The sequence below is a fragment of the Xenopus tropicalis genome, chromosome 8 (genome assembly GCF_000004195.4).
Source record: "Xenopus tropicalis strain Nigerian chromosome 8, UCB_Xtro_10.0, whole genome shotgun sequence".
Classification (NCBI taxonomy): Eukaryota; Metazoa; Chordata; class Amphibia; order Anura; family Pipidae; genus Xenopus; species Xenopus tropicalis.
The window spans coordinates 69,687,909-69,702,818 of NC_030684.2; the positions used below are offsets into that span (position 1 = coordinate 69,687,909).

The window sequence follows — 14,910 nt, forward strand, 5'->3', positions numbered from 1 at the left end:
CTTTTATTATAAAAGCAAAATAATGCTCATTGAGTCTCCACTGTATTTATGTGTCTATGGCTAGCACCCTTCCTCCTTTGCTCAAGTTTCTCTCCTTTCTGGTGTCTGTGCAGCCAATGACAATCTTGTTTACAGGACTGCTATTTGGTTTGCAAGAGGTCATGTAACTAGATGTTGGTGGGCCCTGCAGAAAATTCAATTTAGGGACCCAAAAGATTTGTAAATTGATGTAATCTACCAAGATAAAAATTGCTCATTAATTAAATTGCTCATTAATTAGGGCCAGGCTGGGCCCCCTACACACCCCTCCTGCAACTGCAGAGTGTGCTTCCTCCATAGTTGTGCCCCTTGTTGCAAGTAGTTTTGAAAACTCATCCTTGACACAAACTTTCACTGATGTAAGACATAAACCTTCCTTTCAATACTCTGGTCTGGTTTTCCACTAATAACATTTATGAGAACTGTCTCCTAAATTGGGTCCCAGCTGTATTGGTCCTTCCCCTGTCATTGAAATCATGAATCCTGCTGCACTTGTGAAGTCTGTAGTAACCAATCAATTTGTTTCTTGACAAAAGCCACCTGATTCTGAATTGGCAGCGGTTTTCTTCAGTTCCTTATTGACTGGAAGGACTTTCATTCCTGAAAACTGTCATTGGGTTAAGCATTCTAATCTCCATGCTCCTCACTTACTGAGAGAATAGGGGCAGTCACCTCATAAACCTGGTAATGGAGGTCTGACGGACCCCCTGGCAAAGGATACAAAATTACAAAATTTACATTAAAAAGGATGTCACATGGTGAAATGGATTAACCAAGGAAGTGTAGCAGGAGTGGCTTTTGTAGTTTATGTAATTTTTTACATGCTTCTCAAACAGAGTAATAAGAGGAGCTTCATTACTGCCTGTACAATATTTCAGATATTCACCTAATCATTGTGTTCTTATCGGATTGTATGACAGTTAACCAGTTGCAGTTAAATGTGATCTTATGGGATCAAGGTAATCAACTGCATTAGCTATATTAACATCAGCCGAAGTATAAAGCAATATTTATGTGTGACAGCACAGTGTATTGATTGATTGAAGTTTGTTCTTGCGATATCAAAGAGTCAATGTACATATGCAGCACATTTAGCAGTATTGGGCCTATTGGTTCTCCAGTCTACAAATAAATATAAGCTTTGCATAACAGTGTGATCCAACATGACCCATTAATGTTAATGAGCAAAGGTTTAAATCTTGGCTTTAAGGCAAGTAAACATTGCTTGGGGTCAGGTTCGGACGGGCATTCCAAATAGTTCCTGGTATTTTATGTACGCAAAGGACCAAACAGACCCCAACCAGCTCCATAAATAGTGACTGTCTATGGCATCTTACAGCAGCCCCCCCAGCATTTGCCAGAATTTACAGATTGCCAGTGTGGGCCAGCTTGGGGTTGGTGCAACCACACATACAATGCATAGGCCTCTGTACTTTCATCTAAACTGTAAATACAGTTATTAGAGGCACGGGGGGTTATGACAACTGCATTCCCCTTTAATAATGTTACATCTTCACAGACAAACAAAGAACTAATACAGTTGAAGGAAACATTTTATTTTACAAGTGCACAATCTGCTTCAACGTAAACAGGGTCCTATTTTAAATAAAAAAGAAAAAAGGCGGGAAGAAACATCTGAATGTGAAGTCAATCAAATTCAGAACAAATTATCGTGACTTAACAGTTAAACAGAAAAATGCATAGCCTGCTTATATTCCAGAATACTGAATAGCCTTTGGGTAGTGTGACATAAAGAAAAGAAATGAATATAATAGTTTAAAAAATACACATTAAATATAAATTGCTTCTTCAGTGCATTTGGTGTTTACAACAAAGGATGAACATTTTGCACAATACATGAAAACCCTTACCCTTACTATGTACTGTATATTTTAGAGGTGCTGAATCCAACAATGGTTAATGCACAAAACCAAAACATATCATGCATGTCTAATCCCATTCTCCTGCTTCCTCCCATGCAACAGAGATGATAAACCAAATGGAAAAAACCTAACTTAACATTGAACGTATTGATTGGCAGGCACGGCTACGGTCTTGTCTTTGCCTGCCCCTTATCTCCATTTCTACTATACATACGCCATACACTGAAAAAGGACTTTTACAAATAAGACATTTCTTATAAAAATGTTCACCTTAATTCCACAGCTTTTTTTTTTCATTTTTTTTCTAGAAAAGAAGCCACACAACATTTATGTAACATTATACACAAAAATGGAAATCAGAGAAATGGATGTACGTGGACAATAGTATCTGTAAAGGTATATTCCACTGTTTTGGATTTGACAATACAATTGTTTGTCAATGGATTAGGGTTTTGCACTATACTGTGAGCCAGGACACTACATATAGAATTTATTTAAAAAAAAAGATATATTTCAGTATGGTTGAAATCACAGGATCACTGTTTACTTGAGCATAGCGCCTCAGTTCAGACCTGATTTTGATATTAAGACCCAGCTTTAAAGACCCTATAGAGTTCAGAAAGCTGCGCCTGATGAAAATCAAAGCGTTGCAAGTTTTTCAAATGAATAATATGTGTATATAAAACTTTAAGCCAAGAAAACAACAGGTTTTACAATGTATAGGTTCACCCCTATAAAACATATAAGCAGTAAAATTTTCTTTGAAGAGCAAAAGTGGTCTTTTATTCTTGGTTGGAAAGCATTTTGTTTTTTCTTGTAATCAGCTGTGAGTTCTGTGAAATGTTTCTGCTTTCGTTCTCCCCAAACCATAGGTGATATAAACCGAGAGCAGGGTACGTCCTCTCCGTGACTTATTTCACTTTATGTTTTGCAGGCTGTGTGGGTGCCTTCTGAGATGCAAAGAGCACATTCTAATGGGATCCAGCGACACCCTGGAGATCTAACGGCTTAAATGTGAGTGACCTGTGCAAGTTCAGTGCTTGTCCTGAATAACTGGGTACTTGAATGAAGGGCTCCTTGTAAGAATTCAACAGCATCCAGAGGTAAGGTTCCATTACTGTATATAACGCAGCTCCTCACTTGCCTGAAGCTGGCTACGTTGAGTCATTTTGACTCATAGATTTACCCCCATTTAATACTCCTGAAACACTTCTGCTTTTTGTTGGAGTTCCACTGCCGGATCTGGAAAATTCTGTGAGATCATGAAGTGAAGGTTCTTTGTACATGGCCACTGAAAAATATAAAAATAAGTCAAATACATCAGACACATTTCTACTATATAAAAAAATAACCCACTACCATCTACATACTTTATAAACAGGGGAAGGGAGCTGGTGCCTATATAATTGAAGTCTAAGGGAAACTCTGCGTTGTTTCATGTGCATTATACAAATTGCTGCTTACTTAACACTTTACATAGAGTTTTACAGTATTTTTTTCTGCCATAAAGTTACCATTGCAGCTTTATAAACAGGCTCCCTGGGTGACTTGTGTAATAACATCTCCAGGGAAGTGTAAACTGTAGCCTAAAAGTAGCCTTTCATATTAAATATTATTAGCCTTTAAAGGAAAAAGAAAGTCAAAGTCACTTGGGGGTGCCAAAATGTTAGGCACCCCCAAGTGACTTTGACCACCTACCTTTTACCTGGGGTAGCTGCTGGTGCTTACTTCTTCCTGACTCGCTGCGCGCGCATGCGCAGTAGAGTGAAAAGCTGAACTTGAACATTAAAGTCGGCTTTTCACTCTACTGTGCATGCGCCCACCGCTGGCATTTCAGCAACGGAAGCAGGAAGAAGGAAGCGATCCGCTCCAGGTACCCCGGGCTGGTGCTGTTTTCTCCTAACAGGGGCACCAGCCCGGGGTACAAGGTAAGCTATTAAAGTCACTTGGGGGTGCCTAACATTTTGGCACCCCCAAGTGATTTTGCCTTTCGTTTTCCTTTAATTATATATTATCAGTTTATTCCACAGTGCTTTACAGAGATTATATATCATTTACATCAGTGCAAATTTGAAAAGAAATATCGGTATTTGACTGTGGGCATTTGGTGCTATGGCATAACATGGTTGACTCTTATATACTAGCGCTATACCCATAGATATGGAAATAAATGCTAGCCAACTAAAAATTTAGTCCCATGGGTGCTGGACTGCAGCATCCATAGTAATATGCAGCACCTATTTCCTCTCAATATTCACTCCAGGATCCTCAGTAACAAAAACAAATTGGTGCCTGTATTCTTTGAATGTATCCCATTTCTAATACTCCCGACCCAACAAACTCAAGTGCATATCAAATCCTATTCAGATTATATGAGTAGCCGGTTGCATCCTGTGTTTAAGTGACTTCAGGGGATACATTAACTTATCATTTCAGAACATTAAGCTTGCAAGGAACCTGGAAATGTTGTTTAGAAAGGTATAAGAATAACAAGTGGAGATAAGAGTTTGGCAAAGCAGGCAAACAGAATTTCACACAAGGACAGAGACAAATATACAAGTGACTGCATATTCCTAAAATGATAGTGCAGGTATGGGATCCCTTATCCGGAAACCCGTTATCCAGAAAGTTCCAAATTACGGAAATGCCATCTCCCATAGACTCCATTATAAGCAAATAATTCTAATTTTTAAAATGATTTCCTTTTTCTTTGTAATAATAAAACAGTACTTTGTACTTGATCCCAACTAAGGTATAATTAACCCTTATTGGAGGCAAAACAAGCCTACTGGATTTATTCAATATATTTAAATGATTTTTAGCAGACTTAAATTGTGGAGATCCAAATCACGGAAAGATCCCCAGGTCCCAAGCATTCTGGATAACAGGTCCCATACCTGTACTTGTATTCTCTTACTGCTGGGCTACCTTAGTAACTGGCAGGATATGCCAGACAAACTATACAATGTTCTACCTATTTATTTCCATGGGCAACTTACATTCGATATGAGAAACATTTTTAGGTTTATTTTGCCAGCGGCAGGAACAGTCATTCGTGCTCACTCATTCCATTTAGTTATCTATATGTCGTCTTCCTTTCTATATTCCATTATTCATTTCAAACGCAAAGCCCATAAAGATACACAGCCCCCTCACATCTTTATGTATTTTATAATAATGTCATATATAGAATGCAGGCAATGCCTTAATATAAACACCCTGTTGTAGCAGTTTTGATCACCTAAGTACAATTAGAATAACAAATATTAGCCTTGGGTTTTTGCACTGGTGCAAGTGAACTGGCCACAGTTGTTATATAAGAGAATTTCACATATTTTATCATTATTATTCAGTAAAACTTACAAACTACATAACCCTTAATAAAAAAAAAAGTGCTTTGCCCTAGAATATTGATGAAATGTATAAACAATAATGCATTAATGGCTGTACTTAAGCCCCAAACTCGAAGGGGGTGCCTGGCAGAATATTCAGCTCAATAATCTGCGTGAGCTCCTGGTTTGTGTGAGTAAAGTAAGCCATAATGTGTAAACTCAAAATGCTGTTTTTGAAACTAATATCTGTACATACACAATCAAAACAAAAATCATTCCCATCTATGGCAGTTCTATCAGGTGCATCACTATTCTGTTATTCCACATAACAATTCAACAGCCAATACAATTTAGAATCTGTTCTGATGTGAGATTTCATATAGATATGTTCTTTCTTTTCATATGGTTTCAGATAAGAAACAAAGTTCCCGGCACAGAGTGAATGAGTTGAATATTATAAAATAGTCACAGTTCTGCCATTTTAGCGCTCACTTTAAAAACCCAAGATGCATCTGACCTAATTATTGATACAATTACTACTGCACTAAGATCATGGAAAGCCCGGAGATCATAAGGAAAGATTCACTATTTAGAATGCTCAGAGGAAAGCGCTTTTCCGCTTGCCGAAAAATTCAGCCCTACGCCTCATGTGGCATCAGCCTTAGCCCTTGCTGTGAATGTAAACGCACCAATGTTAATAACACAGCATGCACGTTTACTTGTCATCCTCCTGGGTTCATTTCAGGTCAATTAAACCTTTCAAAAATGTTTGGATGTGAAACTAAGAAAGGTTAGAATGTTTTTCCACTTTGAAGTTTTGAAGATAAAAAGCATGATTACATTTTACATGTCCTAAATATAATTCTCTCTCTCCAATAAATTCCCATTAACCAAAAGGTCTTTCCTTCTCTGCCATTAAATTGCAGTACACACTGCATATTATTGTTGTAACTGCACAATATCTACTGTAGTATATTTTTCTTTTTTATTTATAGAAATCAAGACCCTTTTTGAATGCCTCCACTGTAGAAGTCATTCTACATGAAAATTGATTACAGATTGTGTTATAGAATAAGTTACTTTAGAGGACTGAGTTAATTGCTCCCCATTGTAGGAGGATTGTTGTTCTGCTTTGTGCAGGTTATTATCTAGTTTCACTCTTGCTGTGTTCCCAAATTCCACGGTGCTGCCACTGTGACACCAGGTATCCAATCCCTCTCCATATTACCATTCCGTAACACACCACCATGTCATGCCATCATTAGTTTTCTAAACTAAAGTCCACCCCTTTAACTCATAGGAGGCACGTGCCCTAGCTATATCAGTCAAAGAATGGACAGAGCTGTGACTTTTACTCACCCCACTACTTCCCGTTATCAGACACCTCTCAGCCATTGCAAAATAGATACAAACGGCAATAGGGAAATAATATATCATAATATTAATATTATAAGGCCACCCATATATAGGCAAAAATCAATAGAAACAGGTTAATTCCCACTTTCTATTCATACCTCCCAATGTCTCTATTGTACCCAGCTGATAGATCCAAAATGCTTCCCTACGTAATAATCTATTCTCAAAATCACCTTTCCTAATATTAAGGCCACATGTGTCTATAATTTGAAAATAAAAATCCATATTACCCTCATGTTTCTCCATACAATGTTTAGCTATAGCCGATTTACAATCTCCTCTCCCAATGGCTGACAGATGTTCCAAGATACGTTCACATACTTTTCGAATCGTTTTTCCTATATATTGAGCTCCACATTTACATGTAATCAAGTATATCACTCTTTGTGACATGCAATTAAAATATTGTTTAATAACATAAATTTTCCCAGTATTAGTACTCTTGAACTCTTTAGATATTTTTAAATATTGACATGCTTTACATCTTTTTTTTTTTTTTTTTTTTTTTTGTTGCTGATCAGTGAGGGACACATAGAACATCACAAAATGGTGGTTTGAGGTCAAAAATATAAAAGCACAATATTCTCTCTGAAAATTGCTTAGAATAACATTTTCAATGCAAAAAAACCTTGTTTTGAGGAGATCCCCCTTTACAATAGATGACTTGATATCTGAAAACCCTTACCTTTTAATGGTTTTGGCAGAAAATGGGCAGCTGGCTTATTTTTCTTTACATGATTGCCCTTCATAATTTCTCCTTCTTTGTTGAGACCCAAAAACCAGCTTCTTCCAGAGTGCTGCTGTCTGTAGATCATTGAAGAATATGTCACGTAGTAGTTTTCGAATACTGACTCTTTGAATTTGCATTCAGGCGTGAAATGTTCCTGTTGAGAAATGATATGTTTGACCAATCCTGCAGTGCATTAAATACATTCATTATTAAACAACAATTTCTCATTTAACAGAAATCCTTTCCCTATAAATCGGTTGATTATTATTATATCAGTTATATACAAATAAATATCAGAGCAGTCTCTATTCAAATATAGATCCAGCATAGAGTGCTTTCACTCATAACACTACTCTATGGCAGTCAAGAACAAGCTGTTGCACAATCTATCCATTCATTTACTATACATAGAGGCATATTTATCAATTTTCAAATTTGTGATTTGGGGAGGCTTATTTATCAAATTTAAAATTTGTGAGTTTTAAAGGTTTTTCACTTCAAATAAACTCAAAACCTTGCCAAACGTAAATGTTTGCTAATTTATTTAAAAAAAATGTTAATATTAAAATCTTGGTTAAATTAAACCATGAAAAAAAAATATATCAAATTTTATCATATACAGGTATCGGACCCCTTATCCGGAAACCCGTTATCCAGAAAGCTCCGAATTACGGAATGCCCGTCTCCCATAGACTCCATTTTAATCAAATAATTCAAAATTTTAAAACTGATTTCCTTTTTCTATGTAGAAATAAAACAGAACCTTGTAATTGATCCCAACTTAGATATAATTAATCCTTATTGGATGCAAAACAATACTATTGGGTTTAATTAATGTTTTATTGATTTTTTTGTAGACTTAAGGTACTGAGATCCAAATTACGGAAAGACCCCTTATCCGGAATACCCTTGGTCCCGAGCATTCTGGATAATGGGTCCCATACCTGTATATTAATCATATTCTACCCATCTACAAAAAAATGTGAAAAACTCAAAAAATCTGAATTGTAAATCTGCATAAATCTTGCTTAGCACAGCTCCCATTGATTCCTACTTGAACACACAAGCTTTTAGATGTTAAAGTTTTGCACTCAACAAATATTAAACATTCGAGTCTCTGGAAACCATAAGAAGGGAGTTGTTGCACAAAAAAAATTGAGCCACGGAAAAAATGTGAATTTAAACAATGATAAATCACCACCATGGTGTTACACTTTAGGGTTTCATGAAAACAGTACACATTTCCATTTTATTTAAGTGTTTATCTCCATCAGTATCAATCAATATCTATCTCAGTGCTGTATTATTAGTATCCAGCAAATAATTGAATTGATTTCTTTTCATACTGCACATAGCTAGTGTTGCCAAAAAATACCAGCGTTCATACACTTGTTGTTGTATTCTTCCATATTAATAATTAGTATCATTTTTACTGGCCAGAAAACCCTACACATAACTAAAGTGTATTGAATTCTATTTGCTGTTAGTCTGAGCACAATCGTAAATGCTGAAATGGATATTATATGTGTTTGTTGTGCATGTTGTTCTTCCACATGGATACCAAGCAAAACGCATTCCCTCAGAGAATATCGTTGATAGTAAAAAATGAAACACGTAAATCCGTTACAAAACGGTAACCATTACAGCCAGTTGAAAGGCTACTGGGCCAAATTACAATATCCCCGGAGGAGCCAGCAGTCAAAACTATGTGGGTTGAAAGAAGGAAACATTATAAACCCTTTTGAATATGTATCCTTTGTGGTTTGTGACAACAAGAAGCTCAGAGGAAAATTCTGTTGAAATCTCAGCCATAAAAGTGCCCTAATCAAGCGACGTAAACCTTTAATCAGAATTTCCTTAAGCATATGCTTTTTATTTCCCATAGCAGGAAATGCTTTCCTCTGTGCTGCAAAAGAAAAGAAAAACAACTCGACTGCCGTGACTGTTTCCCGATCCTTGTTATAATCTGCAGGAGAATAATTAGGAATGAATACAACCTTTAACTATCCTGTGCATTAGTAATGCCTTGGTACCGTATGTCTCTTTAGCACTGATTCATTTCTGCTATGATTAGTGTAAGCAGTGCAGTCTTGTTATTATCTTTGCTTGGTTTGTTTTTTTTCTATATTCAGATATTATAAAATTCTGTCTTTGTGTAGAAGCTTTTATTCCCCCTATAATTACATCAGAGTGAAAGCTTTAACATTTTTTGTTTTAGAAAGATCATATACATATTACTAGCCATTTAAAAGTGCCATATTCAAATAGCTGAAAAGTGATTATATTAAGACTCATGTATTATTACATTATAAAGATGATTTGTTCCTAACCCTGAGCCCTGTTGGGGATGCTGAGACATTGTTTACAATAGTTGTCCAGCCATTGGATGACTGAATGAACACATGAAAACTGGTATATGCATTAAAGGACATGTTAAGCCTACATTTGCCTACAATGTATATCACTTGGGCACGTCTCCCCCACCCAAATGGCATCATTTGTACTGTATATATCCCCTCCGCTTGCCAGCACCATCACATTTTCCTAAACCAAATAGCAGCTTTCACCCGGTGGCCATTTTTCCTCTGATACATAATCAGTTACATTTAAAACCTGCACAGCATACACACACAGAGACCCTTATTCAGCATACATTTCATCAAGAATTGTCTTTGATAAAAGTTATGCTATGTTTGAGCACTGTAATGGTAAAGCTGAGCTCAGGCAAAAAAAATTGAAGTAGACAGCAAGAGCTGAGTTTTTATGGGAACTGGAGGGTGTGTTTAGTAATCTGAGCTGAGAACAACTGAGCATGCCCACAAGCCAGAAGTCAAAGCAAATTCCTGAGGGAGGGGGCCGAGTGGGTTACAGGAGGAGAAGGAAATCTAAGTGATTAAGGGGATGTTGCAGCCTTACTATTAACCTTTGGACGACCAGAGTGGCAGGTATTGAAAGATTTCAAAAAGGCTGTTCACTGATTAAATTTGTGTGTGTGGGGTTTACATGTCCTTTAAAACCTTTGATGCTAAGAAGAGTATAATCACTCTTTAAAGAAGGAAAGGTAAAATCTAAGTAAGCTTTATCAGACATGTCTATGTAAATACAGCCATAAGCACTCAGAAATGCTGCACTGAGCCCTCTATCAAAAGAAACACAGGATTTCTTGTCTCCATTTTTGTAAACATGTTGTTCGGGTGTCTCACTTCCTCTCTCAGAAACATATTTAATTCCATGGCCAGAGTCTGCACAGCTCTCTTCCCTCTCCTGCTCCCCCCTCCCATAAGAATGCTAAGAACTCCCTCCCCTCACCCTTAGGAATGTGTGATCTCAGCTCTAACAGCTAGAGCTGGAGCAGGAAGCTATTTAAAATGGCAGCTGCTATCTTAAGTAAACAGAGAAAGCTTCTAGGGCTCTTTACTCGGGTATGGCATTGCTTTCTGAAAAATAAATATATTGTTCTAGGTGGCACTAATGCAGAAAATCTATTGGCAGTAAAATGCCAAAATGACTTTCCTTCCTTTAACCTGATGACTTGACTGCCATTTCTACATGTGGGATTTAATTTAATTATTAATTTTATTTCCGTAGACTTAAAGAAAGGTGAATAAAATGCCTTTCATTTTGCCAGTGGAATGTTTGGGCGAATAAGATGACTGAGGCATACAGAATGCACCACACTGGGGACTTAGTCTAGTTCTATCATGCAGCAATATCTACTTAAGATTATGCTGGTTGATGGAATAGAAAGGCTAGTGAACTAGAAAATAACTTTAACTTGTTCAAACATGTATAATTCATTCTTAAGCGAAAACCAATCTCCATGAAGTCCTTCTATATTATGTTGATAATTCTTGAATTATATATACAGAATACTGCTGATATTCTAATCTGTTATTTGGGGTACGTGAAAGTAATGTCAAACTTCCACAGCCGGTTCTCCCTATTTTAGCGCGTATTGTTACAGCACTGTGTTCTAGTTCATTCAACCGTATTCATGATGCTATTTCTTAAAAGGGACCTGTCACCCTAAGAAATAACTCCAAATTATTTTCTATATTGTTAGTTGAGCAAAATAAACTTTACTTGCTATATATATATAATTCTTGTTTCATTCCGTCATGGAATTACTTAATCAAAGCAAGCAGGCAGGCACAGCAGGCACCATTTTGTGGACACTGTTATGAAGACAAGCTTTGTATCATACCAAAATCTTGTTTATATGCCAGAATGTGGGGACCAGATGCCCAGGCCCATGCACTGGCTACACAATTAGATGAGGAGGAGGGAGGGGAAAAGTGAGATGTGAAGTGACATCTAGGTAGTGCTGAATGGAAAGCTAAAGTTATTGTCTGCCCCGCCTCTATGCCTAAGGCATAGAGGTGGGGCAAGCAATATATGATTGACAGCTGGGATTTTTAAATGCCTTTATAATGGGTTTGGATGTGTTAATATGTAAATGAATTTTGGTTTCATTGTTAATTTGAAAAGGACTTTTATTATACAGCTTTTTATGTCCACTTTAAGCTCATACTAAAGTTGCCAAACCTGCTCCTTATTCATTTATAAACTATAATGTTGGACATCAAGGTTTCTAGTAACATTGTCTACACATCAGAAGGAGGGTCAACGGGTCTGTTAATAGATCAATTAGAATTATATGAATGGTTACAAAAAATGTGAAATGGGGATTTATAAATTCAGATGGAATTGACTGAGCCAAGAAAGCCAAGTCCAAGTGAATATAATGAATGGCAGATATGAAAGTTTATTCTGTAAAATGAAATAAGGGTGGTAAATGCAAACCCTTGGAGTGATCAAGTGCAAATCTACAAAAACAAAAAGGTGTATATCATGGTGTAATGAATTACATTTTTTTAATTATACTTTTGAATGGGCAAATTTAAAACCTCATTCATTCTGGTTGATTTTACTTTATCCATGATTCTGTCAGGAAAGAGAGAAAGGGTGAGCTAACAGTTCTGGCAGGCTAACTAAATGTTCCGGCTGCACAATTCTACTATGCTAAAGCAAGCAAGAGGATGGGCTGTCAAGGTTTGATTCACTTAGCTGAACATTTGAAGTCGTTGGGCTAGGAATTTTTTGGCATTTCTGTCATCTAACTGTACAGTGAAAAAGAAGCGCAAATGTCAGCTAGCTTGACTATACTGTATAAATAACTGAATTTATCGGTAATGATAAAGTGTGCAAATTTCTGAATGATCAACGACCCATAGTTTAAAAATGGCATATTTTATATAGGTTTATATGGTTTTTACTACAAATGACATGTAAATATAAAAAAATTAAGCATATACGCAATTAATATAAAAACTACATCACAAATGTCAAACATTATTGTTTACAGTTACTCTCATACATATGTAGAACAGCCGCGATGGAAAGAAATGTAACAGATCTCAAAAATGGTAAAATGTGGGATGTCAATGAGCTAAAAAACAGAGCAGAGACGTGCAACTAGCCTGGTATAATGGGCCAGAATAATTAAACTGTGGAGAAAGACTATGAAGGCTCAAGTTGCTTTCTCTGGAGAAAAGGGCATTATAGACAGGTAATAGGGGATCTACCCCTTCAAACTTGTAAAACAAAATGTTTGCTTTAAACAAACCAAAAAGTTCTTGACGATAAGGGCAGTGAGGTTGTGGTTCCACCTCATCTCTGTTTATTAATTAGGGTGACTTCAGGGTTAACAGCTATTTTAATCACAAAATTGCTTTTAATTGTACCTTGTGTTTTAAAAAATGTAATTTTCCTACATTTTAATTTTAAAAATATTATTGTATAATCCCAAATACATGGAAGAGGAGTATGCATATTTTCATAAAAATGTCATTCATGAAATCAGCTGTGATTTGAAATGACAGATGAGCCCCCATTTGTGACAAATGAGCAGAATGCTACCTTGGGGCATTTTTACTTTGCAAATTACACTCACATCATACTATTATGAATACAAATATTAAAATTAAAAATATTAAAGACTATAATCTTTTTTGGTTATCTTTACATTTTTTACAGTTAGCACTGACTGATTTTATTTTCAATTTACAAAATGATGCATTATACAGTATCCATAAACAGATGTGTATATATATATAACAGTAAATATTGTGATGGGCTGTGTGCTCCCTCAGAGATCACCTGACAGGAAATAATGCAGCTCTAACTGTAACAGGAATATGTGTGGAACTATAAGATAGAACTTTGTCCATTAATTGGCTGATGTGACCTAACATGTATGTGTGCCCTTGGTTTGTTTGTGTGCACCGTGACTAGTATGATCCCAGGGGGCAGCCCTTAGTACAGAAAATGCCAATTTTCTATTTAGGATTTTAGTATATTTTTACAAAAAAGTTTATTTAGATGAAGCAGGGCTTCATCATATGGGCGGTTTTATGCAATATATTTTTAGAGACCTACTTTTTTTGTTTTACCTTTTAATATCTAAAGATAATACTGAGTTAATACTGAATAGAAGTACAGGTACAGGATCTATAATACAGAATGTTGGGGGCCAGAAGTCTTTCAGATGAGAGATCCTTCTGTCATTTAGACCCCCATACAGTACATTAAAGTTACTAAAACATGTATATATAAAAGACAGTATTGTTTTGCTATTAAATTAAAAATTGTTTGTTTAAAGAGGGAGAACTGGCAATGCCATATTTAAGAACTTCCTGGATAATAAATTCCATGAAAAAGGTATACATTATATCATATGCCCTTACAATATAAATGTTTTAATGAATGCATATGTCAGATGTTATGCAAAACCCAAGGGAACATGGGCAGACTAGTAGCAACTGCTGACTAAGCTGTACTCTTGTTCCTAGAGCATTTGTGCCTACACAAATGGTATCAGGTAGCAAGGGAAATCCCAGAGGTGATGAATTTATGAATGAGAGAAGGAGTTCCTTAGTTCCTTGACCTATCAAACATTCTCTATACAGTATCCACATTTGCTTAGTGATATGCTTAATCAAACTTCTGAACAAGTAGCAAGTAGTGATGAGACCTGTTTTGCTTGGCTGAAAAAAAAGGTTGAAAATTTACAAAACACATTGAATGGGTGTTTTCCGCATAAAATGTAAGTCTATGGACATTTTTTCATGACATCTTTTTTTGTGGCAAAATTTTGCAGTGGTTTTCTAAAATATTTGCTGATGGTGACATGTGTTGCTTATTCATTTATGTTTGCGTGCTTCTCTACATAATTGGCCACAGGTTGATCTAATTCTGTGAATTATGAAATGGGCAAATAGGTTTGTCTTGCCTTACCCACTGCACTGGCATACAAAGTGCACAAAAAAGGGGACCTTAATAGTCAATCAGCCCCTTTGAAAACTATTTTGCTTCCTTTGTGAAGAAAAACCTTCTTGATACTATAGATCAGTGCTGTCCAACTGGTGGCCCGCGGGCCGCATGCGACCCCCCCCCCTCTGTGTGGCCCCCCACCTGTCTGGCTGCTTTGATGGCTTACCTTTGTGTAAAC

The 14,910-nt window shown here is 36.4% G+C and overlaps 1 protein-coding gene across 6 annotated transcripts in view; it reads right to left on the bottom strand.

The window, feature by feature from the left end:
* Window positions 1–1,574: 1,574 nt before the first annotated feature.
* Window positions 1,575–14,910, bottom strand: part of fgf13 (fibroblast growth factor 13) — a 186,943-nt gene continuing 173,607 nt past the window's right edge. For 5 of the 6 annotated variants that reach the window (XM_031890565.1, XM_012968625.3, XM_012968624.3 and 2 more), the window contains 2 exons: window positions 7,356–7,554; window positions 1,575–3,213 (listed from right to left, as the gene is read on the bottom strand). In XM_031890565.1, the coding sequence (XP_031746425.1) occupies window positions 3,077–3,213; window positions 7,356–7,554 (336 nt within the window). In that variant the 3' untranslated portion in view covers window positions 1,575–3,076. The remainder of the gene's footprint in view (window positions 3,214–7,355; window positions 7,555–14,910) is intronic. The other variant, NM_001079101.1, reaches the window with a different exon arrangement.